General features: G+C 40.9%; 1 protein-coding gene across 5 annotated transcripts in view; it reads right to left on the reverse strand.

Annotated features, from left to right (window-relative positions):
• The window catches only part of MTR (5-methyltetrahydrofolate-homocysteine methyltransferase), a 107,852-nt gene that overhangs the window by 20,161 nt on the left and 61,693 nt on the right, over window positions 1-25,998 (reverse strand). For all 5 annotated transcript variants that reach the window (XM_077998301.1, XM_015127036.3, XM_015127046.3 and 2 more), the window contains 6 exons: window positions 21,331-21,420; window positions 19,989-20,141; window positions 18,310-18,417; window positions 17,105-17,205; window positions 7,155-7,222; window positions 5,811-5,931 (listed from right to left, as the gene is read on the reverse strand). In XM_077998301.1, coding sequence (XP_077854427.1) covers window positions 5,811-5,931; window positions 7,155-7,222; window positions 17,105-17,205; window positions 18,310-18,417; window positions 19,989-20,141; window positions 21,331-21,420 — 641 coding nt within the window. The remainder of the gene's footprint in view (window positions 1-5,810; window positions 5,932-7,154; window positions 7,223-17,104; window positions 17,206-18,309; window positions 18,418-19,988; window positions 20,142-21,330; window positions 21,421-25,998) is intronic.

Genomic DNA, 25,998 nt, shown 5'->3' on the forward strand with positions numbered 1-25,998 from the left:
ATTCTTGTTCAGAGCCATTAGAGATAATGCATTTCTACAGTGCTTTCCAGAGAAACATTTCAAGGTGCTTACCTACAAATACTGAACTTCAAATTTCCCTTGTAAAACATGAATGACTTTTTCCCTACCCTAAGATGGGAAACCTAGCCCAGGCTCTGCAGAAGTCTGTGGCAAAAATGAGAAAGACTTTGTCCTCAGCTCTGTTAACAAGGGACTGAGCCCGTGCATGAACTGGTGCTCATTAGCAGCCCGTGTGACTTAAGGGAGGTAACCAGGCCCAGGAAATCACACTGCTGTCATCAAGGTCAGGTTGAGTTCCCTCCTCCAAATGAACTGGGATAGCAGCCAGGGCCCCTAAGGAACCAGGAACCAGGCAGAGGACACAGGACATGGCTGTCTAGCAGCTGCTCCCCTGTTCATGGGAGACATCAACACTCCTCGGCCCCAATCCCACCTTGTACTTGCAGAATGGAACCCCAAACCCGAAATTCCACACAGAATAATTCAGAGAGGCAGAAGCAAGAAAAATACTGTATTTTATTTTATTTTTTATTTTTTTTTATTTTTTATTTTTTTTGAGACAGAGTCTCACTCTGTTGCCCAGGCTGGAGTGCAGGGGCACAATCTTGGCTCACTGCAAGCTCCGCCTCCCAGGTTCACACCATTCTCCTGCCTCAGCCTCCTGAGTAGCTGGGACTACAGGTGTCCGCCATCATACCCGGATAATTTTTTTCTATTTTTTTTAGTAGAGACGGGGTTTCATTGTGTTAGCCAGGGTGGTCTCGATCGCCTGACCTCATGATGCACCTGCCTCAGCTTCCCAAAGTGCTGGGATTACAGGCATAAGCCACTGCACCTGGCCAATATTTTACTTTTAATATTTAAGATTATTTCTGCCCCAAATCCCTATTACCAAACCTGAAAATGTTGGTATTAGGAAGAAACACCCTTTCATTCTTAAAATTGCCTAATTAACAGAAGAGCAAAACAAACTGCCCTGTGATGACTGGATGTTTACAGCAACAGGATAGGCTGCAGATCTGCTACTATTAAAGTGGAAACTGAAACCGTGTACAGCCTCCCTCACAGTGGTTAATGCAGAACCCCTGGAGAGGGAGGAGAAGTGTACTCTGGCCACACCCACCTTCAGAAGGGCGGCCAGCAGCAGTCCCCACGAGACGGGCAGTGCTTTCCGCCTCTTCTCCCCTCTCCTCCTCCCCAGAAGCAGCACTACTCTTCCTCAAGTGCTTTCATATTCTTCCCCCTCAACAAAAATGTGTGTTTGGAATAGTATCTAGAATATGCTACTATATGAGAAAGAAACAAAGTAGCAGAACACTATGTTTAATGCAATTGTATTTTTAAAAAACAACACCCTCAAGCTTTTCCAAATAACCAACCAATCCTATATCTAAGTTTCTATATATTTAGAAAAAACACAGGGAGATACACATCGAAGTGTCCACACTGGTTATGGGGGTTAGAGGTGAGGCTGAAGGTGGGAAGAGAGAGACTCAATTGTACTTTACATTCCTCTGAATTGTTTGACAAGGTCTAGTAAATGTGGATTATTGAGATAATTTTTAAAAACCAAGAGACTGTTATAGGTGTAATATATGCATGAGTGTGTTTTTAACAGGCTTCTCAAGGAAAGCTCTAAAAACTGATAATAAGACAGACAAAACCAGTAACACTTCATCTGTTCCATCTTCCTAACAGTATCTCCACTCGTAAACAGGAAGCAAAGGACTACAAAGCCTTAGGCTATGAGAACTGAGCTGGAAGATGGGCATTCATGCATAAGCCAGTGAGTCAAGAGCCATCTTTCGGACCGGGAAGGCTGGGGTACGGAGTGGCAGGGGGGCCAGACCATGGCCCTGGGGCAGATGAATGAACTCCATGGCCTTCTGAGACCCTCCTGTTTTATGCCTAGTGTATGCTCAGGGACCAAAGATCCCAAATCTATTTAACTCTTTCAATCTCTCCAAATGTCGATTCATTCACTAGACTAAGCTTGTCCAACATGCAGCCCAGGAAAGCTTTGAATGAGGCCCAACACAAATTCGTAAACTTTCTTAAAACATTATGAGATTTTTTGCAGTTTTTTTTTTAGTTCATTAGTTATCGTTAGTGTTAGCGTATTTTATGTGTGGCCTGAAACAATTCTTTTTCCAATGTGGCCCGGGGAAACCAAAAGACGGGACACTCCTGCACTAGGCGGCCTTAGCCTTCATTTCGAGTGTACTGGGGGTACAGTTTCGGTTCTACTCATGCTACTGCAAGTCACTGATGTCTGGAAAAGCCATAGGGTCATTTCCCCTCAGCGATGTTTTCATGAAAACATGAAGTCCTGAGCTAATGAGCTACTGCTAAGTCCTCCACTGGTTTGTAGGAAATAATAAGGGCTCCTAGATGGGTTTCTGAGACATTTCAACTCCTGAATGCTTTCTAGCAAAGGTGGCTTTCCTAGGAGATGATTTACTTATTTGGATGCAAAAGGCATTAACCATATATGAAGAGACCGATAAATCAGACTTTATAAAAATTAAGAACTTCTGTCATCCAAAGACAGCACTAAGACAGCAAAAGGCAAGCCAGATTAAAAAAAATCTATTCGCAACATATGTATTTCTGATAAAGGGCTTGTAACTACTATAAATTAAAGAATGTGTACAAACTAGTCAGAATAAAGCAGAATACCCAATTTTTAAAAATATTTAAAAAGCATATCCAAATGGTCAATATACAAATGAAAAGGTGTTCAACATCATTACTCAGCAGAGAAATGCAAACGAAAACCATAGCAAGGTATTACTACACCCATGACGAGGGATAACACTGAAAAGGATGTGGAATAACTGAAACTTTCACAATTGCTGGTGGCAGTGTAAACGGCTACAATTACTCTGGAGAACTATGTGGCAATAGCTAATGAAGATGATCATAGGCAGATCCTATGATCTGGCAATTCTGCTTCTAGGCAGAAATACACATACATGTGCACCAAAATTTATAAGCATAAGTGTTCACAGCAGCATTGTTTGTGATAGCCCCAAAGTGGAAAACCCCAAATGTCCACCAACAGTAGCAAGAGTCAATAAGTCACAGCACATTATACAATGGAATACTACGTTGAAAAAGAACAACAACAAAACAAACGACTATTGTAACAAGGCTGGGACCTCAGAGACTCAGAGACATGATGTGGGGCAAAAGAAGCCGGACACAGGAGAACACATACAATATTGACTCCACTTACATAAATTTGAAATGCAGGCAAAACCAATCTATGGTGACAGAAGAAAGAACAGTGGTTACTTTTGTTGGAAAGCATGACTGGGTGGAGGAACCTGGTGAGGTTCCTAGGGTGCCATTAGTGTTCTATTTTTTGATCTGGAGGTGGTTACATGGGTGGGTTCCCTTTTGTAAAAACTTGTCAAGTTGTACATCTATATGATTTGTGTACTTTTCTGCATAACTGCTAAACTTCTGTAAAAGCACTTACTTAAATAAGAGAGCCTGATAAAGCAAGACTTCAGATCGAAGACCTCTTCCACTGTCACTAATAAGAATGGAGTCAGAACTGGGAAATTCTACACTGAAGTGCTTGGAGGTTACACGGGACTCTGTTTTCCAAAGGCTGTTCCAGCACCGCAGTGTAGAAGGGAATTGTCCCCGGGAAGCAGTGCTACCTACTGGCTCTTATTTTCCAAGTAATTTCCCAGAAACTGCAACAGGTATGGAAGAGAAGAGAACCAGAAGAGGCAGGGCTCACAGAGAAACAAAGCACTGGAGAGTCGAAAGAAACCTTAGGCGGCCAGCGGTCCCAGCTTTCTACCTTCAGGCCAAACACATTTACGGTTTCCCAGACAACGAGAATAGATATTTCGCAGTAACTGAAGAGATGTTGGTGATTTCCTATCTCATTAATTCTAATTTGATGTATCAGGTTATAACTGTTAAGAATCATTAACAAGCTAATTTTGCCAATAATGTATCTTGAGAGGCTAGTCGCGTTGCTTCTCAAAGTTTTTTTTCTTTAATCTGGTAGCTTTTACATGGTAAACAATAGAATGGACTATTTGGTAAAGTTCCAATTTGCACAAGAAGCAAATTTCTGAGTATAGTGTCCCACCATATAAAAAGATTCTTTTTTTGAAGCCAGCATCATATTTACATAACATGTAACGTATTTTAATTATATTCCTTTAAATACTTATTTATTCTACTTTACAACTGATATTAAAGTCTTTCATTCTGACAAGTCCTTAGGTCCTCTTACCATTCTCTTCACTAAGCTTGTCGTCAATTACCCAAGCTCATGCTCATCAAAACCCATTATTAATGGGTGGCCATATCCCTTGAGACCAAGTCTGCCACATTTCCTGGTACATAAGTCCTTTGTGGAAAAACAAACCCTGTTTTCTAACGTTAGCAATGACAGTCAAACTATCGAATCCTTCAAGTATGAAGAACAGCTAATGGATAAAAGACACATCATACTGTTTCTACTGATGAAGATGACTCATTCAAATTGTAAATGGTATGATGGTTAATTTCATGTATAAACTTGGCTAGGCCATGGTATACACTTTTTGGTTAACCACAACCTAAATGTTACTGTGAAAGTATTTTTTTTAGATGTGATTAACATTTATCAGTAGACTTACAGTAAAGCACATTATCCTCCACTTACGTAGGTGGGCCTCATCCAGTCAACTGAAGGCCTTTAAGAGACAAGACTAAGGTCTCTTGTTCACTCCCCAGCCCTGCAAGGAAGAAGAAATTCCACCTCCAGACTGTCTTTAGACTCAAAAAATCAACTTACCTGTGTCTCCAGCCTGCAGATTTCAGACTTGCCAGCCTCCACAATCACAGGAGTTAATTCTTTAAAATAAATCTCTTTCTCTCTCTATATATAAACATATCCTATTGATTCTGTTCCTCTGAACAACCCTATACAAATTGGTTGAATGTACAGTTGTTTCTAGTGCAAAAGGAACTCTGGCATACCTATAACCAGATCTTTATTGTATTTCTGCATCAGAAAAATAAACTAGATGTTATGGGACCATTGAGTTCAATGCTCCAGTATGATAATGCTCCCTGAGAAAGTGAACTGTACGTGGCATAAAAGGTCTAGCACCCACAGTTAACATAGCACTTACCACATATCACTATGATCATGATCCCAGGAAAAATCTGGTAAACTGAATAATTATCATGTGAACAAATGTGAACTTTCTCATCTTTACATTTTATACCTCTTTATGTTGTTAACCCAAAGGTTCCCAAAAAGCTCCCCTTTCAACTCCCCAAAGTGACCACTTAGTTCATTCTTGCTAGATGGGCTTTCTGTCTCCAAACTACTACAAGGTTAGAGTTCCTTCAAAGGAACCTATAATTATTCAATCAGACACCTGCTTCAAGACAGTGTGGGCAAAAGTTCAAGTAATGATTTTGTGCCAAAAAACACAGCTTCTCCACTCAGTTTAATTTCACAAGAAGAGTTCATTATAATTCTCAGGAACTGAATCGGAAGTGAGAGCGTTAAGAAAAAGATTATTGCAAGCCAAAGAAATCCAAGAAAAAGCAAAGAATAGAAATCACAAAAAAGTTTCCTATAGCATGCTCTGAAAGTATTCTGGCTCTCACCTAAGTGAACACCAGAAAATTTTTGTGTTTATATAACAAAAAGTCAATGTACTAAACATAAGAGAAAATCCAAAACAACACAGGTTTACCACTGTTTTAAACACTGGCATTTGAGAGAATCTGAAGTGAGGACAAAGCTCATTAATATAACTTACCTTGAAGTGGTTGCTCCTCCAATCAACAATGGAATCTTTATAGCTAATCTCTCCATTTCCTTGGCAACAAAAATCATTTCATCCAGGGAAGGAGTGATGAGTCCTGACAGGCCAATTATATCTATTATTTTTTTTTAAAAAAAAAAAGGACAAAAAGGACAGTGAGGATGACAGAAAAAAGAAAAGGATGAAGAACCATTTTAAAAACTTTGTAATGAAGACCAAAAGACCTAACACGAATTCCCAATTCCTTTCTTGTTTTTTTTTTGAGATGGAGTCTCATTCTGTTGCCCAGGTTGGAGTGTAGTGGTGCGATCTTGGCTCACTACAACCTTTGCCTCCTGGGTTCAAGTGATTCTGCTGCCTCAGCCTCCTGAGTAGCTGGGATTACAGGCGCCCACCACCAACCTTGGCTAATTTTTATATTTTTAGTAGAGACGGGGTTTCACCATGTTGGCCAGGCTGGTCTCAAACTCAGACCTTAAGTGATCCGCCGGACTCAGCCTCCCAAAATGCTGGGATTACAGGTGTGAGCCACCATGCCTGTCACCAGTTTCTAATTCTAAGACATCTTTTCCGACTGGGGAATTTCAATTTACTGTTTGCTTTTGGTAGTAAATAAGATTTATAACTTAAGGTTGCAATACTTGCCATAGTTTTAGGAAGCCATGCAATAGAAGGTATATTTAGCTCATGATTTCCCAGACTTGAATATATCACAGTGTGAGAAGAAATATAAAAATGACTACACACAGAAAAAAAATCTAATACAACTGTCCTCTTATAAGAAGTCTGGGCCGGGCGCGGTGGCTCAAGCCTGTAATCCCAGCACTTTGGGAGGCCGAGGCGGGCGGATCACAAGGTCAGGAGATCGAGACCATCCTGGCTAACACGGTGAAACCCCATCTCTACTAAAAATACAAAAAAAAAACTAGCCGGGCGAGGTAGCGGGCGCCTGTAGTCCCAGCTACTCGGGAGGCTGAGGCAGGAGAATGGCATAAACCCAGGAGGCGGAGCTTGCAGTGAGCCGAGATCGCGCCACTGCACTCCAGCCTGGGGGACAGAGCAAGACTCCGTCTCAAAAAAAAAAAAAAAAAAAAAAAAAAAGAAGTCTGTCCCCATTCCCCATCTCCAGCACTTGGTTCCATAGTTACTCACTCTCCTCTCTCAACCCCATTAGAAATGGCAACAAAAGCAACCTTGTGCAGGAGCTGGCACTTGATTGTCTGTATGTCCCACAGATCCCTCACAGGCATCACTATTCACTGACAGACAACTAGGGAAATGACAGGCACCTGGGGATACCACATTTAGAGAAATGCCCAAAGTACAGTTGCACAGTACCTGCTTTGTGGTCAAGAGCAGCTTTCAGTATCTTATCACATGGAGTCATGACTCCTAAATCAATAACTCTGAGGCACAGAAATGAGATATGAGAAAATTAATGAGAGCCCATTAGAGACAAAACTGAAACAAACATTTTAATTTCAACCATTAAATATTGCTCTAATGCCTAGAATCAACTTTAAATGCCCACTACATATTAAGGATTACCACAACTACCATTTATTCAGTACTTACTACATATATGCCAGGCACTATGCTAAGCTTGCTTTTAAACAATTTTACTGACTCATCATTCACAGACCATACAATTCACCCATTTCAAGTGTGTAATTCAATGGTTTCTGGTATGTTTTTTTTTTAATTGTGGTAAAACATATATAATATAAACTTCTCCATTTTAATCATTTTTCAATGTACAATCCAGTAGCATGAATTTCAGTTACAATGTTGGGCAACCATCACCACTATTTATGTCCAAATCTATTTTATCACCCAAAGCAGAAACATTATAACCATTTAGCAATAACTACCCCTTCTTCTCTGGCACCCTCTCTACTCCATCCCCTGGTAACCTCTACTCTACTTTCTTTCTCTATGAATTTGCCTAATCTAGGAATTTCATGTAAGTAGAATAATACAGTATTCATCCTTTTCTGTTTGGCTAACTTCACTTAGCACAATGCCTTCAAAGTCCAACCATGTTTCGAGGCATGTCAGAAGTTCAGTCTTTTTTAAGGCCGAAAAATATTCCACTGTATGGAGATACCACGTTTGGCTTATCCATTCATCTGTTGAAAGATACTGTGCTAAGCTTTTTGCGTAAGCAATCTCTTTTGCTGTTGTTTTTGAGACAGGGTCTCACTCTGTCACCTAGGCTGGAATGCAGCAGTGTGATTACGGCTCACTGCAGCCTCAACCTCCTGCCTCAGCCTCCAGAGTAGCTGGGACCACAGGCATGCCCCACTAAACCCTGTTAATTTTTAAAGTTTTTGTAGATAGGGTTTCCCTATGTTGCCCAGACTGGTCTCAAACTCCTGGGCACAAACGATCCTCCCACATCGGCTTCCCAAAGTGCTAGGATTACAGGTTTGAGCCACAGGGCCCAGCCTGCATAAACGATCTCATTTAACCCTCATAGTAACTCTATAATGAAAGCACTACTATGGGTCTCATTTTAATGAGAAGAGGCCCAGAGAAATTAAGCAATCTGTCTAGTCACACAACTAATTAGAGGCAGAGTTGGGATCGAATCAGTATCTCACTCCAAAATCCATTATCTTATCCATTTAGGCCAATAAAAAGAGCTAGGGAAGCTCCTCAATAAATATCTGTTGAACATGGAAGCCAATGGGGATGATCATGAAAAAGAGGTCAGGTCCTGCACATGAACAGCTGTAAGGGAACTCTGGTTACTTAAGGCAAGAAAAAGAGGGAGAATGATTCAGGGTGCAGGTCACCGAGGGCAAGAGGGCAAGACTCAAAGGGAAGGCTGACTCTCGATGGGCACACAGGAGAGACAGAACAGGCCCTGGGGCAGAGGAAGCCTGGAGCGCACTCTCAGAGAACAGAACAGTGCCAGACAAAGTTCAATTCAGGGAGGAGACAGCTTCCTGGAACTCAGAGGAAACAGGAATGTCTGCCCCGGAAAATGTTCTAGGAATTACCTCTATTTTAGATTTACAGAGTACCCTTAATGTCATTTTGGTAATTTAATCTTCTTCTATTTGTTAAAAGATACTGAAAAACGCATGGCATGCATTTTTACTCATTTCATTACATCAACAATTCTTAAAATTAAATAGGCAAAAACGTTTAAATAACAAGAACAAAAAAGAAGGTTTAAGACCTACGACATGACATATTGGCTGGTAACAACGGGTGCTGAACGCTGGGGCAGGAAGGGGACTGGCTTCTTACTATATGCCCTTTCATACCACTGGATTTTTAGCTTGTACTCCTATTACTTTTTTAAAAAGAGTTAAAAAAAAAAAAAAAACTATGACATATGGAACCTTCAACAAAAAGTAAGACATCTTCAAATCAATGATAAGTATATTCAGCTTTGTTGGCACTAACTCGATAGCAAATGCACGCTGGAGGTGTTAATGATGTATAACCACTGCAGGTTACAGCAGGAGGAGACGGTACCACACACTTTTTTTTCTTTTTAACATATTGAAGAAAGTCTAGTACCTGGATCTTTTGTTAAACAATGACTAAGCATAGACTGTCACATACAACACTAGGAAAAATAGCATATTGCTTTTAAATCAAGACAAAAAGGCATATATTTCAAAGCTGATTTTTTTTAACATTGTATGTTTTAAAATTCAACTAAAACTCATCAGTACGATGGCAAGAATCATCTTGCTCTCACTACTTTTTCTTGTTTCAGAGTGTTTCTCTCAGAACATCTTATACGGATGCTTGCCATGTTTAAGGAAGAGCAAGGAGATTGTTGTGGCTGGAACAGAAATGGAGAAGGAGAGAGTGGTGGGTGATGAGTTCAGAGGAGGAGGAAAAGGCCAGAGCCTGCATAGACTTTGCATCAGAATCACCAGGGGAGGCTTTTCAAAATCAAACCACCTGAAGCTTGGACTCCATTTTCCAGAGAGTGTGATTTAACTGGCCAGGGGTGGGGTCCGGGCAGCTTCCAGATTATACCCACTACACAAGGGCCTTGCAGACCACTACAAGGGCTCTGAGTTTTACTGAATGAGGAGAGAATTCACTGGAAGGTTTGAACAGTGGTGTAAGAAATCTGACTTTGATTTAACAGATTTACTTTGGACTGAAACAAGTCCAGGGTAGAGAAGCAGAGAGACTGATTAGGCTGCTGCAAAAATCCAGACAAGAAGCAGTATAGGCAGTGAGAAGTGGTCAGATCCTGGAAATACTGTGAGAGGAGAACTGATGGGTTACATGTGGGTCATCCGACGAGAGGATGACACAAGAGTTTCGGTTTGAGCAGCAAAAAAAATGAAGTTGCTATTTCTTGAAATAGGGGAGAGCTGGGGAGGTGTTCACAAAATGGTGGCAATTAGTTCTGCTTTCAAAATATTAAATTTAAGATTTCTTTAGATATCCAAATGGAGCTGTCAGGGAGTCAACTGGATATGTAAGTCTGAAGTTTGGGGGAGAGATCCACAGTGGAGATACAATTTGGGACTTGTCAGTACATCAGATGATACTGAAGTCACAAAACGAATGCGACGACCTCAGCCCACCCCAGGCCTTGTTACTCCAGGTGTGCTCCTGTACCAGCAGCACCAGCCCTACCTGAGAGCTTGTCGGAAATGCAGAACCTCCAGTCCAGACCTACCCTAATCAGAATCTGACTTTTAACAAAATCCCCAGGTGACAAGAAGGCACATTACAGTCTGAGAAACACAAACCTAGATAGTGAAGACAGGGAAGAGGTCTGTGTTGGGCCCCAGAACATTTCTGTGTTTAAAGACCACTCCCAGAAGGAGAAATCAGCAGGAGAGAACCATAACCACTGATCAGTGAGGTAAGACGACAACTGAGAACACTGAGCCAGGGGGCCTGGGAGACAAGTTCAATTTCCAGCTTATTAGCTTGCCTTCAAAGTCGTCTTGCTGGGGAAATGGTGGAAGGTACTACTGATTAAGGAGCAATTCCCACTTTTTCCACACATAGAAAATGACACTTATGGTACCGGGATGCACAAAGGAAGTTGCTCATAGCCCTGGGCAATCAATCTAGGACAGAGGCCCAACTCCACTCTCGAGCAGGAAAGAGAATGGGTTTCCTGGCACATCTGAGTTGAGAAACTGTTGGGAAGCTCTGAATTAGAATATGGTGTGGCAAGCACTACAACGAAAGCATTTACAGTGTACTATGTATGGAAGGCCCAAAATGGGTGACACTTAGAAGCATCCTAGGGGGAAGTCTGAAATGAATTTTGAAAAATTAAGTGGGTATTAGCTGAAGGAAACAGGGAAGTCTAGGCAGAGACCAGCACTATGAGGGCCCACAGTCCTGAACCAGCTAGGAATCCCAGGGTATATTAAGTCAGAGAAAAGGGCACACGTCAGATCCAGCCCTGCCCTCTGTGCCTGCTACCATTCTTCCCACCATCCCTCTCTATTCCCTCTCACCTCTACCACAACCTCCTGTTTTACCCCTACACATAACCCCATCTTCCTTGACTCTCCCTCAGTTTCCCTTTGTCATTTTGAGCCATACCCTATGTCTGTAAGCCTCTCCCTATACACATTCTTGTATTTCCCCACATGGGAAGCTAAACAGAATAAAAATGAATGTTACGGAAGATGTTGATTTTACAGTATTTGTTTTAAAGTGCTTAGAACAGAGGTTGGGTATGGAGGCTAATGCCTGTAATCCCAGTGCTTTAAGAGGCCAAGGCAGGAGGATCACTTGAGGCCAGGGGTTTGAGTCCAGCCTGGGCAACTTTAGCGAGACCTTGTCTCTATAAAAAAAATTTTTTTAAGTGCTTAGAATAGAGCTATGAGAGCAAACATTTAATTCGGCTACAAATCCAGGAAAAAAAAAGTTGCTCTGAATGTTTTAGCAAAGGCATCTCATACTATTTAAGAATACATCGAATTTCAAAAATAAATACTGTAATAATATGAGACAAAAAGTCCTTTTCGTCTCCAGAAGAAATTTAAAAAGGAAAATAAAACTGCATCTGCATCCTTTTAAGGTACCTGATACTTACTGTCATTTTACCCTTTATTTCTCAGTTAACTAAGGTGGCAGCCTATCTGCTGCTCCTGCAATTCACATACGCCACCACAAGATGGCATGTGTTTCCATCCAGTCTACATTCCCCAGCCATGGTTTTCCAACTTGTACTTAAGCAGTGCCAATGGGATCTGTTGCCATTTCTATTACTTTTTTAAAAAAATAAACAAAACAAATTGTTGTTCTCCCCTTCAAAAAAATGGATCCAAAGTCTCTAAATAATTATCAGCATGTGAAGTGCTCAGGAGAGACTGGATTATTATATCCTTGACTTAGGTATAGTCATGTTCCTCACTCAGCTGAATGTTCCAACATTATACAGTTTGGAATTATTTTCATGCTCAGTCATATACTGCTTTTTTACTTATACTAGACAGCTATATTAATAAACACTGGTTATCAGACCCATGTTTAAAAATATTAGATGTATACCTTTAAAATGTATCTTGAAATAGCATATTTTTCTTACATAATTAAATAGTGTGCATTATCTGTAATAGAAAATGTCCTTTGTCTTTTCCTAGTTATTATTACAGAGTATATGTAAAATTAACCTCAACGGAATTAATCAAAAATATTTCCAAATATTCTACATTATTTCTTGAGGGGAATTTAGAATACAGACATAACTCAGAGATGCTATAGGTTTAACTCGAAACCATTACAATAAAGTATCTCAATAAAGTGAGTCACATGAATTTTCTGGTTTCTCAATGCATATAAAATTTATGTTCACACTATACTGTACTCTATTATGTGTGCAATAGTATTATGTCTAAAAGAACAATGTATATATACCTTAATTTAAAAATACTGCTAAAAAAAAATGCCAATGATCATCTGGGTCTTAAGTGAGTTGTAACCTTTTTGCTGGCAGAGAGTCTTGATGCTCATGGCTGCTGACTGATTAGAGTGGTGGCTGCAGAAGTTTGGGGCGGCTGTGGCAATTTCTCAAAATAAGACAACAGTGAAGTCCTTTGCCACACCAACTGAATCTGACTTTCACAAAAGATTTCTCTGTAGCATGTGATGCTGTTTGATAGCATTTTACTCACAGAACTTCTTTCAAAATTGTAGGCCAATCATCTCAAACCTTGCCACTGCTTTATCATCTAAGTTTATGTGCTATTTATTCTAAATCCTCTGTTGTTATTTCAACACTGTTCATAGCCATCTCAAGAAACTACTTTCTTTGCTCAGCCTTGCTCAGCCATAAGAAGCAATTCCTCATCTGTTGAAGTTGTATTATGAGATTGTAGCAATTCATTTCCATCTTCAGGCTCCACTTTTACTTCTGGTTTACTCTTGCTATTTCTACCACATCTGCAGTTACTTCCTCCACTGAAGTCTTGAATCCCTCAAAGTCATCTATGAGAGTTGGAATCAACTTCTTCCAAGCTCCTGTTAATGTTGATATTTTGACCTCCTCCCATGAATTACAAATGTTCTTAATGGCATCTAGAATGGTGAATCCTTTATGGAAGGTTTTTTGATTTACTTTGCCCAGATCCATCACTATCTATGGCAGCTACAACCTTACAAAATGTAAGTCTTGAAAGTCAAAATTCCTCCTTGATCCACAGGCTGCAGAATGGATGTTGTGTTAGCAGGCATGAAAACAATATTCATCTCCTTGTATATCTCTATCAGAATTCTTGTGACCAGGTGCACTGTCAATGAGGAGTAATATTTTGAAAGGAATCTTTTTTACTGAGCAGTAGGTCTTAACGGTAGGCTTAAAATATTCAGTAAACCCATGCTGAAAACAGATGTGTTAACTTGCACTTCACCTTGTACCATTATATTAGGAGATGACTTCTTTCCTTAAACCTCATGAACCAACCTCTGCTAGCTTCAAACTTTTCTTCTGCAGCTTCTTCACCTCTCTCAGCCTTCACAAAATTGAAGATGGTTGGAGCTCTCTTCAATTTGTTATTGCTCCAACAAAGCCAAACTACTCTGGGTGAGACTCTGGCTTAAGGGAATATTGTGGCTGGTTTAATCTCCAACCAGACCACTCAAACTTTCCTCATACCAGCAATGAGGCTGTTTTGCTTTCCTATCAGTTGTGTATTCACTGGAGGGACATTTTAAATTTCCTTTAAGAACTTTTCTTTTGCATTAACTGTGCTATTTGGTGCAAGTGGCCTAGCTTTCAGCCTATTCCAGTTTTTGACATGCCTTCCTCACTAAACTTAATCATGTCTAACTTTTGATTTAAAGTCGAGGTGTGTGCCTCTTCTTTTCACTTAAACACTTAGAGGACTTCAAGGCCATTACAGAGTTATTAACTGGCCTAATTTCAATATTGTTGTGTCTCGGGGACTATGGAGGCCCGAGGAAAGGGAGAGAGATGGGGAATGGCTGGTTAGTGGAGCAGTCAAAACATATACATTGACGGATTAAGTTTGCCATCTTCCATGGGTGTGGTTCATGGTACTCCAAAACAATTAAAACAGTAACATCAATCACTGATCACAGAATAAGGTTTGGAATATTGTGAGAATTAGGAAAATGTGACACAGAGACGTGAAATGAGCACATGCTATTGGAAAAATGCCATCAAGACACATATTCTATGCAGGATTGCCACAAAACTCAAATTTTTACAAAATGCTGTATCTGCAAAGCTCAATAAAGTGAGGCACAATAAAACAAGGTATGCCTGTGTTAATACTAGACATTATACTTGTTTACAACTCAAGTCAAAAAAAAATATTGTAAAGTAAGGTGACATATTACAAAGTCTCAGCTTTTGGAACCAAAAGCCCTGAATGTGGCTTGACACTTGCTAGCCATGGGACTATGATGAAACCTCTCAAGTTCTCTAAGCCTAAGTTTTCTCATCTATAAAAGGAGAAATACAATAACAGGCAGGGTAGTAGGATCAAAACCATGAAAAGAAAGGAAGGATGAAAGAAAAGAAAGGAAAGGAACCAAAATAACAACAACAAAAAGATGATAAAGAAAAAAAAAATCAGTGATATAAAAGAACTGTATAAATTGGGACATGGTAAAAAAAAATGGTAGGTAATAGTAGATTCTCGGTGAATACATCCTTAGTTCTATTCAAATCCTCAAATTTGCAATTCTATTGCATCATATCTTCCCCATTTAAAAAATAAATTTTCTCTCTAAACACAACTGTCACTTTTAACTCTCTTTATTTCTTTTATCCTCACAAAGAAAAAACATTGTTATCATTTTGTGAGGTTCACTGCAACAATGATAAAACGCCAGGAAAGAGAAGGATTAGATACAGGATAGTTTGCTAGACTCAGTAGGCTGGGTAATTTTTTCAAGCATACTGGCCTGGTACTGACAGTAAAAGCACACATTATTCCATAAGACAATCTCCAGGGACACTTGTCTACTAGCTAACACCATAAAATTAAACTCACCAATGGAAGAGTCTATGTGTTATCACACACAAGCCAAAGGGATGTTTGACACAAAGTTTGCACATTCACTTGTTTTTGTAAAATGAAAGTAACGTTTCATCAGAAGGTGTTTCTCCAGTTAGACTTATTAGCAAAGATAAGCAAATCCCCAATGCCCAACATATAGCAACTGGGTTTGTTGCAGTAAAAGCCTCAGGCTTAATAAGCATCTTCACAACTGCTGACATTCAGTTCCAGCAGCACCCTGGAGACATGCCACAATGTTCCCTGGCTTCTAAAATGTCTCTACTGGAGAAATCAACATTGCTAGTATAATACTCTCAGCTAAGTATCCATTGATCAAAATAAATAATGATAAAGCACATGACAGTGATATCTCAAGAATCACTTTTAGGAAGTTTACCTACAAATCACTTTCTTCAGTGGCTCCTGTCCCATTATTAAGGCTGAACATGTATCTGGCTATTTAGGCTGAGAAACGGTAAACTTTTTCAAGGAGAAAAGTCAACTAAATCATTTTGGTGTCTCTAGCATAATGCCTGGTATGTAGAAGATGATCTATAAACATTTATTAACTGAAGTGAAATTTTAACTGATTGTGATAAATGCAAACAGGAACCAACAACCTCAGGTTTGCAAAGGTAAGCCAATAGCAGAAATGCTTTGTAGACTTTAGGAAGCGAACACCTTATCCAGATATTTATTATATAGGTAAAATTTCATTACAACTATCTATCTTCAAGAAATTTATCTCTTTAAAAAACAATAGTAAGTACATGGATAGAAATGGTATTCCTCATTTCTAGGACTAGGAGAGAATGCTAAGTCTTTAGACAGTAAGTGAGCAGGTAAATAGAAGTGCTTGTGAAGACAGTCAGATGCAGAAAAAATGCCTTCCTGACACTGCTCCTCTGTCTCCAGCCTTCCTGAAAGGTTCTTTGCTGTATTTAATTAGCCTTGAAGGCAGAGATGGACACAAATGTTGACAGCACGGAGAGAGCTTAGCAGGTAATTGTTACTTGACAGCAAAGAAGAGAACTGAGGAGTACAGGGACAGCTCCAGTCAATTTTCTTCTCTATCTAGAGAAAATAGCACATTGGAAAGAAGTCCATGACTCAAAAGGACTGTTGGCTGGACATGGATATAAGAAAGCATTATTTCTATTAGGTTTTCATTACAAAGAAGAGTTCAAATCTACGCGAAACATATACTTACTACAGGTCATCAGCTCTCACATGGAAATGACTTTGTTATGAATATTAATTATAATGAGATATATCGGAAAGGGGTTTTACTTGTATATAACATTCCAAAATCTAGCTTAATCATCACCAAGAACACAGGGTCCTGCTTTAAGCAAAGCCAACTGAGACTTGTACAGAGAAGGCCTTCCTGTAAAACTCCATTTAGCCAAGGTCTCATAAGATCTTGGTTCTAAAATCTGAGTTTACTGAAACGAAAAAGAGGACATGATGAACACCACTGGCCATGGGAAGGAGCCTGATATTCCGGCCATTAGCGCCTCTGTCCCAACATCCAACCCCTGGAATCCTCTGGGCGGTTTCCACCCCACTTGAATAGCTTTTACTGTTCTTTATGTCCTTATTGAACTCGGTTAATTACTAACTTATTTCATCTGAAATGCTGTGTTCGCTGAAGAAAAGTACAAAACACAGTAAACAAAAAGAAATAAAAAATAACCTCTAACATCCACTGCCATGCCCTACTCTTCCCACCCATTAAAGAATTATTCTGTTAAAAAGTTTTTACTTTTAAATGGTAAAGGGGTTGAAAGAGGTGAGGTCCTAACTTACCGGAAATTATTGCAGCCAAGGACTACTCCAACTATGTTCTTGCCTATGTCGTGCACGTCGCCTTTAACAGTGGCCAGCACGATGGTGCCCTGGTAAGGGTCCTGGAAAGGAAGCCAAGCAGCTCAGCAAGGCAGGGTTGCTCAGGGCAGAGCACCTAGTTCTCCAGAGCAAGGCAGGGGCCAGCGCAGAAAGCAACTCAATACAACCAAGAACACCTCAAAGACAGACCTGGAAACAAAAGCCCAAGCAGTTCAAAGGAGGCCCACCTAACGGGCTACCCCAAGGGGCTTCAACCAAGATCAGGGGTCCCATCCTTTCAAAGAACAGCTGATGTTCACACACAAAACAGCCCCACAGCTGAAGACCACAGCCTTAACTCTGGGTCGGGGGGAACCTATTTGACAAATGTTTACTGTTAGCAATTAAGGGAGAGGCAGGGGAGAGGGCAACACATTAACTGTACGTGTGTGTCCCATCCAAATCTGAAAAACTACAAAAGCCCAGGCAGAGGGCACATGAGTACCTTTCCTCAGCACTGCTGTTCTATGCACAGTCAGCATCCCCCACCACTCCCCCAAATTAAGAAAAAAAGCAAAACAAGAAGGTTTTTTATCAACTCTATTTGTCTGAGCTATGCACACAGATCAATTTAAAAATTCAGAATCCTAGAGGCCAAAGCTGCCCGAGCTTCACAAGGAGCTAAACAAGGTCAAAAAGCTTAATGATTTACTCTGGTGGTGCAGCCAACAAGAATTAAATTGAATCCAGAAGTGGTGCCAAGGACATCACCAGCAGAGAGAGACTATTCAGTTAGGAGTTTTCTAAAAACAAGCATGACTCAATTGCCTCAAGGGCAGGGACAGACCTTTATGGTGAGTAGTGCCCGGCACAGTACTCGGCACATCACGGGAGCTTTGTAAATGACCGGTTAATGAAGGAATACAGGAATGAAATGGCTTTGTCTTGAAAACATAGGTTTTGATTGAAAATTTTTATCTATATTAAAAATGTGATAAAGCTACATTCAAAAGAAAGTCCCAGAGTATTCTAATATTTGGTTAAAAAAGCGACAGATGTGGGATCATTTCTCTATTTTATCCTCAATAACGAACACAGCCAAGCCTGACTGCTTAGGCCCCTACCACCACCTCAGGTCTTCCAGGTCAACTCACTGAAGGCCCATAGGCCTGAACAAAACGACTTGCCTCTTCTTCTGTTGTGCCGTTAAGCACTCTGGTTTCTTCTCTTTCTTTTTCCATGAAAGGGATAAGGTGGCCAACAGCCTTCTTCATAACCCGGGCTGACTTTATAACCTGAGGAAAAAAGCATAGAACCAGGCATCTTTCCCAAACCACAGGAACAACTGCTGATGGCCACTTGTGAAATTTGGGCATGCATTAAGAATGCATGCTTTGACTTCAAGACAGCCACACTGGAGTCTTTTGACAGTAGGCAGAATAAAGGATAAGCTCCCTGGAGGGAAAGCCAGTGAATAATAAGGGACAGCAGAAGGAAAACAAGGCTAGAAATCAAATGTTGCAATTTCTTCTTCTGAACTTTTGCTTGTTTCTTTTTCCTCTGTCTAGGAGGCCCTCTATCTTTTATCCAAGAGTTCTATGTATCCTTCAGGACCAAAGCTTCTCCACCATGAGCCCATTCCCAGCCTACTCTTCTCAATCCCCAGCTTTACAACTCACTTAAAATCTAGCTCAAGCCTGTAATCCCAGCACTTTGGGAGGCCGAGACGGGTGGATCACGAGGTCAGGAGATCGAGACCATCCTGGCTAACACGGTGAAACCCCATCTCTACTAAAAAATATAAAAAATTAGCCGGGCGAGGTGGCGGGTGCCTGTAGTCCCAGCTACTCGGGAGGCTGAGGCAGGAGAATGGCATAAACCCGGGAGGCGGAGCTTGCAGTGAGCTGAGATCCAGCCACTACACTCCAGCCTGGGCGACAGAGCGAGACTCCGTCTCAAAAAAAAAAAAAAAAAAAAAAAAAAATCTAGCCTTACATTTAGGCAAGATGAGGGCCTTTTAGTTTCTGAAATGCTGCAGTCACTAACCTACATGCTTAACAAGTATGTGTTAGCTGATGTGGTTAGTAGCTGCTGTAAATCAGAATAAGAGTTCTGGTTTTACTTTAAACAAACCCCCTAATGTACTCTTATTTAAAACAGAAACATTTGTCTCAAAATATGCATCCTTACAGATAAATAGTGCCTGGTCAAATCAAGTCTTAATGTTAGTAACTCTACATTTATCTTGGGTTTTATTTTACTTTTGGAGGGGAGAGATAGGCATTGGGGGTAAGAGGTGATACAAAAATTAGAACATAAGGCCGGGCATGGTGGCTCATGCCTGTAATCCCAGCACTTTGGGAGGCCAAGGCGGGTGGATCACGAGGTCAGGAGTTCAAGACCAGCCTGGCCAAGATGGTGAAATCCCGTCTCTACTAAAAAAATACAAAATAATTAGCTGGGCATGGTGGCATGCACCTGTAATCCCAGCTACTCCGGAGGCTGAGGCAGAGAATTGCTTAAACCTGGAGGGGCGGAGGTTGCAGTGAGCTGAGATTGTGCCACTGTACTCCAGCCTGGGCGACAGAGGGAGACTCCGTCTCAAAAAAAAAAAAAAAAAATTAGAACATAAGGATTATGATAGATTATGATGCTACGAATTTTTGGATGATTTCTAACATCCACACCACTCCAAAGATGGATTCTTCCAGACACGACTCCTAAACACATTTAGAGCAGGAATGACTAGCCAATGCCACTGAATTCTTGTTCAAATTAAAACCTGAGAAATACATCCCAAATCAGCATGTATTAAATAACAAAGAAAAGATGCAACTGTGAAAATTTCTCCCCATCTTTTGCCAACCTGAGGTAGAAACATTTTTCCAGCTCCAAAAAGATCACCAACAATTTTCATTCCATTCATCAGGGGTCCTTCAATTATATTGAGAGGTCGGGGATATCTTTCTTGGTTTAACCTGGCTTCCTCAGTATCCTCAATAATATGTTTTTCAATGCCCTAAAAAAAAAGACAAAAAAAAAAAAAAAAAGAAAGAAAAAAAAGATCACCTAAAAAAACTGCATTACCTCCACAGAGCCATCATGAAAATGCTTAAGAGCATAGGTTCCAGAATCAGAGTGCACGGGTTCAATCTGGCTTCCTATCACTAATTTAGGCAATTCAATAAGCCTCAGTTTCCTCAATTAGAATATTACAATAGTATCTCATATGTTTATTTTGAGGATTGAGATAAAGTGCTTAGCTGGCTTTACTGATACAAAGTAAATACCTCATACACTTCCAAAACAGAATGTTGTATGCAGTAAATACATACAATTTCATATGCCAATTAAAAAAATGCTTTAAAATGTACCTCAGTAAAATAAGCTAACAAAGAAGGACTAGTAAGTTCAAATGCATCATAAAATACATTTTGTATCTTAGTGTTTTACCAGATTATACATTAATAAATACCTGTGGGGAAATCAGTACGTTTTCTCACTGTAATGCTGTAGGGCTGGGGAGAAACGACACTGGACGGGGCCCTTAAATGAAGTTCAAATCCATGAAGCCTCCACTGACTTACCTACCCTTCAATGGCAAGCCCCACTCCTTCAAGGTCCCCAGTTCAGTGATCCTTGGATTGGCCGACTAGCTCCACAAATTGAAATATGTGAATCTCAAAAGGTGCAAGAGTTAACTATGTTAAACTCCAGAGCCAAAGAGGAAAAAAAAAAAAGAACAACTCTGAGATTCTCCAGACTCACACATGAGGAAACTGTAGCCAAGAGATTATTGATCTTGCCTAAAGCCTAAAATTCCAACTATGAAACTGACTTGCTGACCAACTGACAGCAACTTAGTCCAGGACAGGATTCACAGCCTCAGCACTACTGACACCTGGGAGGGAACATTCTTTGTTGTTTGGGGCTGTCCTGGGCACTGTAGGATGTTTAGCAGCATCCCTGGCCATAGGATGCCAGTAATACCTTCCACGCACAGTTATGACAATCAAAAATGTCTCTGAACACTGTCAAATGTGCTATGGTGGGGGGATTGGGGGACAGAAAGGGGGACCTCCCCAGGTTGAGAATCAGTGGTCTAGAGCATCTCCTTCTCCAGCTACTGTCAGCACCACACCGCCCGCAACAGCACCAGTCAGCCACGATGAGGCTCCAGCCCTCCAGTTCAGGCTCCTGTAACTCACCTTCACAAGCGCATACTCAAGGCGTTCTTCGACAGGGCCATTTCTCCACTCATCAGTCTGAATGACTTTCTTCCCTCCTGTGCCTTGAGTCTGAATTGAAATTGAAACCAAGAAATGGATACAACTCGTCACTAACAAAACTGTTTGATGGCAAAAAAATAAAAAAAATAAAAAATAAAAAATAAAAACCTGTATCTTATTCTTCTTTTACTATTCCAGCCCCTAGTAGACTGTCCAGCATAAAATAAGATCTCAATGAATGTTTGAGGGAAGGGGAGGGAAAAATGAGAAATCTTTTAGGGTTTGAACAGTTAGTGTAGAGACAGAGTAAAGTTCCATTCTTTCCTTTCCCTCTTTTCTAAAAATAACAACTCAAGACAAAATATTTCCAGGACAGTAAGAGAAGCTATACTCCAAACCCGATGAGCCTTCAAAGCTCTCAACAAGGATAACCACTACCCACAAACAGATGCAGGGAGGCCATAATGAAGCTAAGTCAGACATCAAAGGTGGGCACACCAGGAGGTATGACACAGACTATGCTCTCAAGGACTCTGCCATTGTTATGGTTTGAAGGTGTCCTCCAAAAGTTGTGTTGGAAACCTAATGCCCCTGCCCCTATGAATGGATTAACGAATGAATGACGGATGGATTAATGTTGCTACCATGGAAGCAGCTTTGCTATCTCTCTGGCTCTCTTGCTCTTGCCCTCTTCACATGAGATGCCCTCTGCCATGTTATGACACAGCAAGAAGGCCCTCACCAGGGGCCAAGGCCATGCTCTTGGACTTCCAGCTGCTAATTAAACTTCTTTATAAATTACCCAGTCTTTGGTATCCTGTTAGAGCAAACTCATGACCAAGACAGCCATATCGTAAGAGAGGTAGAAAATATGTAAAGAAAGAAAGAGAGTATATGTCAAGGGCTGAATGAGTACATAATATAGACTAGGTACGTATGAATTTTGAGGGAGGAATGGTTATCGTAAGCTATGGTGGCAAAGAAAGGTTTCAAAGAAGCTGAATGATGAGAGGGGGCAGATTCAGCAAAGGAACAAAAGCACAATGATCATGGCACACATGATAAATTGCATTACTTTATTGTTTTCTCCACCTCAACTGGTGGTACCAGCTGCCAAACTGGAAACCTAAGTATCACCCTTGAATTTCCATTCACTACTCAAGTTCAATCAATCACCTCATCCTAATGATCACACCTCAATATTTTTCTCTCCACCCTGCCTCCATTTTCATAGCCCAAGAACTAAGTGGTCTCTACAGTCCAGAATCATTCTGGTCTCTGATTCATCTTCCACACTGTAGCCAAAAAGATGCTTCTAAAATGCAAATCTGATCCAACTGCTCCCTGTGAAAAAAGTCTCTGTGTAAGTTTCCTATTGCTTTCATGACATGGTACTGATTCCCCACCACACCATCCAATGCCCTGATGAGATGGTGTGGCTGTGACCCCACCCAAATCTCATCTTGACTTGTAGCTCCCACAACTCCCACATGTCGTGGGAGGGAAGCAGTGGGAGGTAACTCAATCACGGGGACAAGTCTTTCCTGTGCTGTTCTTGTGATAGTGAATAAGTCTCACAAGATCTAATGGTTTTACAAAGGGGAGTTTCGCTGCACAAGTTCTCTCTCTTATCTGCTGTCATGTAAGACGTGCCTTTCGCCTTCCACTATGACTGTGGGGCCTCCCCAGCCACGTGGAACTGTGAGTCCATTAAACCTGTTTCTTCATAAATTACCCAGTCTCAGGTATGCCTTTATCAGCAGTGTAAGAATTGACTAAGACACCTGACCTGGCTTTCTCCTATAGCTTCCTCTTCTGCCATTCCCAACAAGCTTCCAGCCATCCATAACACTTCTGTTCCTTACGCTCTCCATCATCTCTTCACCTCCAGGCCTTCACATTTGTTCATCTGACATACATTTATGCAGTACCTTGACAATGCCAGACTCTGGCTAGATGCAAATCTCTCTCCCCTGGCAGGGACCACAAGCACTGCACTCTACTCCCAAACCTTGGCCTGCCTACCTCCTTTATTTCTCTCAAGTCTCACCTGACCTATCATGTCCCCTGGGAAGCTTTCCCTGACCACCTCTAGTTTGAGGTCAGAATCTCCCTCAGGCTTCTCCTAGCATCCTGCACTTCCCCTCTCACAGCACTTGCTGCACTGGGTGACAATCGCCTCTATACATTTTTGCATGTGTCACTGAGCTGTAGGCTCTAAGACGGTAGGGGTACATCTCTCTTACTAGTTAGATCCTCTAAGTTCAATCAAATAAATGGCTCAGAGCGACACTTCAGTAAATATTAGCTGGATGAATTAATGCTACACAAAGGCTGATTTTGCTGGAGTAATGTTTGTCCAGGGTGGTAGAGGCCAAGCCACAGAGGGCCAAAAATCCATGCTGTGGAGTTTAAATTTAACCTTCCAGGCAATTGCATGGGAAGAAAGGGGAGACATTATTCAAAGTTCTAAAGCTGCAGATTAACATTCAAAGTCACATGTTTAAGGGAATCACAAAATGGGGAGAACATCTGAATAGTCCCTGATGAAGGCCTGGACTCAGCAGTGGTAACAGGAGGAAAGGAAAGGACAAACATAAAGGTATTAATAGACAATAACTAAGAAGGAGAGGAGGGAGAAATGCAAATCAAAACCACAATGAGATACCATCTCACGCCAGTTAGAATGGTGATCATTAAAAAGTCAGGAAACAACAGATGCTGGAGAGGATGTGGAGAAATAGGAATGATTTTACACTGCTGGTGGGAGTGTAAATTAGTTCAACCATTGTGGAAGACAGTGTGGCGATTCCTCAAGGATCTAGAACCAGAAATACCATTTGACCCAGTAATCCCCATTACTGGGTCTATACCCAAAGGATTATAAATTATTCTACTATAAAGACACATGCACATGTATGTTTTTTGTGGCACTGTTCACAATAGCAAAGACTTGAAACCAACCCAAATGCCCATCAATGACAGACTGGATAAAGAAAATGTGGCACATGCATACCATGGAATACTGTGCAGCCATAAAAAAGGGTGAGTTCATGTCCTTTGCAGGGACATGGATGAAGCTAGAAACCATCATACTCAACAAACTAACACAGGAACAGAAAACCAAACACCGCATGTTCTCACTCATAAGTGTGAACTGAACAATGAGAACACATGGACACAGGGAGGGGAACACCACACACCAGAGCCTGTAGGGGGCTTGGGAGGCTAGGGAAGGGATAGCATTAGGAGAAATACCTAATGTAGATGATGGGTCGATGGGTGCAGCAAACCACCACAGCATGTGTATACCTATGTAACAAACCTGCACGTTCTGCACATGTATCCCAGAACTTAAAGTATAATTTAAAAAAAAAAGAAGAAGAAGAAGAAGAAAGAGAGGAAGAAGGAATTGGGGAGAACTCCAAGATTTAGGGCCAAAGAGGTAACTGGAATAATAACAACACAATGACTCTCATATGTTGAAAAACCTGAACGAGATAGTAATCAAAAAAGAAACCGTCCCTCTAATGTTCACAGTTCCATCACTTGATGCCTGTAAACACCATTTGTTCTATTAGCCACACAATCAGACAATTCCTACCTGGCGGATGGAGTTCTGCTGTGTAAAAACAGGGCAGTGTGTTCCAAACACTCTTGAAAAAAGAATCTGGTGTGTCCACAGAAAAATACCACAATGTGCCAGATTTATGGGGTGGGAAGGGGGCAAAAAATATGTGATTATGGACAGAGGCAAAAGAGGTTACAAACAGCAGTAAAGAATTCACTGAAGTGTTGGAGGTTGCAATGTCTAAAAACTATCCCACCTGATAGCTATGTTCCAAACCTGATGAATTTGATTCAGGAAAGCAATACTTAAAATGAAACAGTACAGTTAAAAGCAGTTATTTCAGAAATACACAATGGCATGCTGAGGCCCATCTTACTTTTCATGTAGTTATTCAATAGGGAGTTCTCCATGATATACATCCAAGGTGCTACACAGTTTTCACACACTAAGGAAGACCAGACCCAGGCACACTGTGGAAGCTTAGTAGATAGAAAGCTACAAAGCAAATTGACCAAGCAATTGTCGTGTCCATCTGGCTACTCCTTGTATCTGTACGTGTACAAAGCTAAAGAGAAAAACTACTTCTTCCCACTCTAGAGTTGCTTCTGCCTCACAGGGGCCTCATGATTGTGTAGGTTATAAAAGGAAGTAAACTGCTGCAGAGAAAGCCAAAGAAGAATGTGAGCCCAAATGACGAAGGGAGCGATCAAGGCCAAATCAAAGAACAGAAAATTTTCCCAGAAAGTATCAAGAATATTCTCAAGCTCCAGGGTCATTCCACATCCATTCTATCCAGAGCAGCAATCCTTCCACTCCACAGGAGGCCTGGCCTCCATTAGGGTACCATTTAATAAAGATCCTCCACGTAAATTACATGGTATCTGGAAATTTTTATTGTCAAAAATAATTTACTTACCACAGGTCAGTCTGAACTCAATCAGGAAAATTATTTTTCAGAAAAATCCCATTCCTCCCCAAACGTGAGATTAGAGAGTCTTGGAAGATCAGAGGCAGTACCCTTCCCACCAGTTTCAATAATATATCAGACAGGAATCTGGGTGCAGACTTCCTCATTT

Source organism: Macaca mulatta, chromosome 1 (assembly GCF_049350105.2).
Source record: "Macaca mulatta isolate MMU2019108-1 chromosome 1, T2T-MMU8v2.0, whole genome shotgun sequence".
NCBI lineage: Eukaryota > Metazoa > Chordata > Mammalia > Primates > Cercopithecidae > Macaca > Macaca mulatta.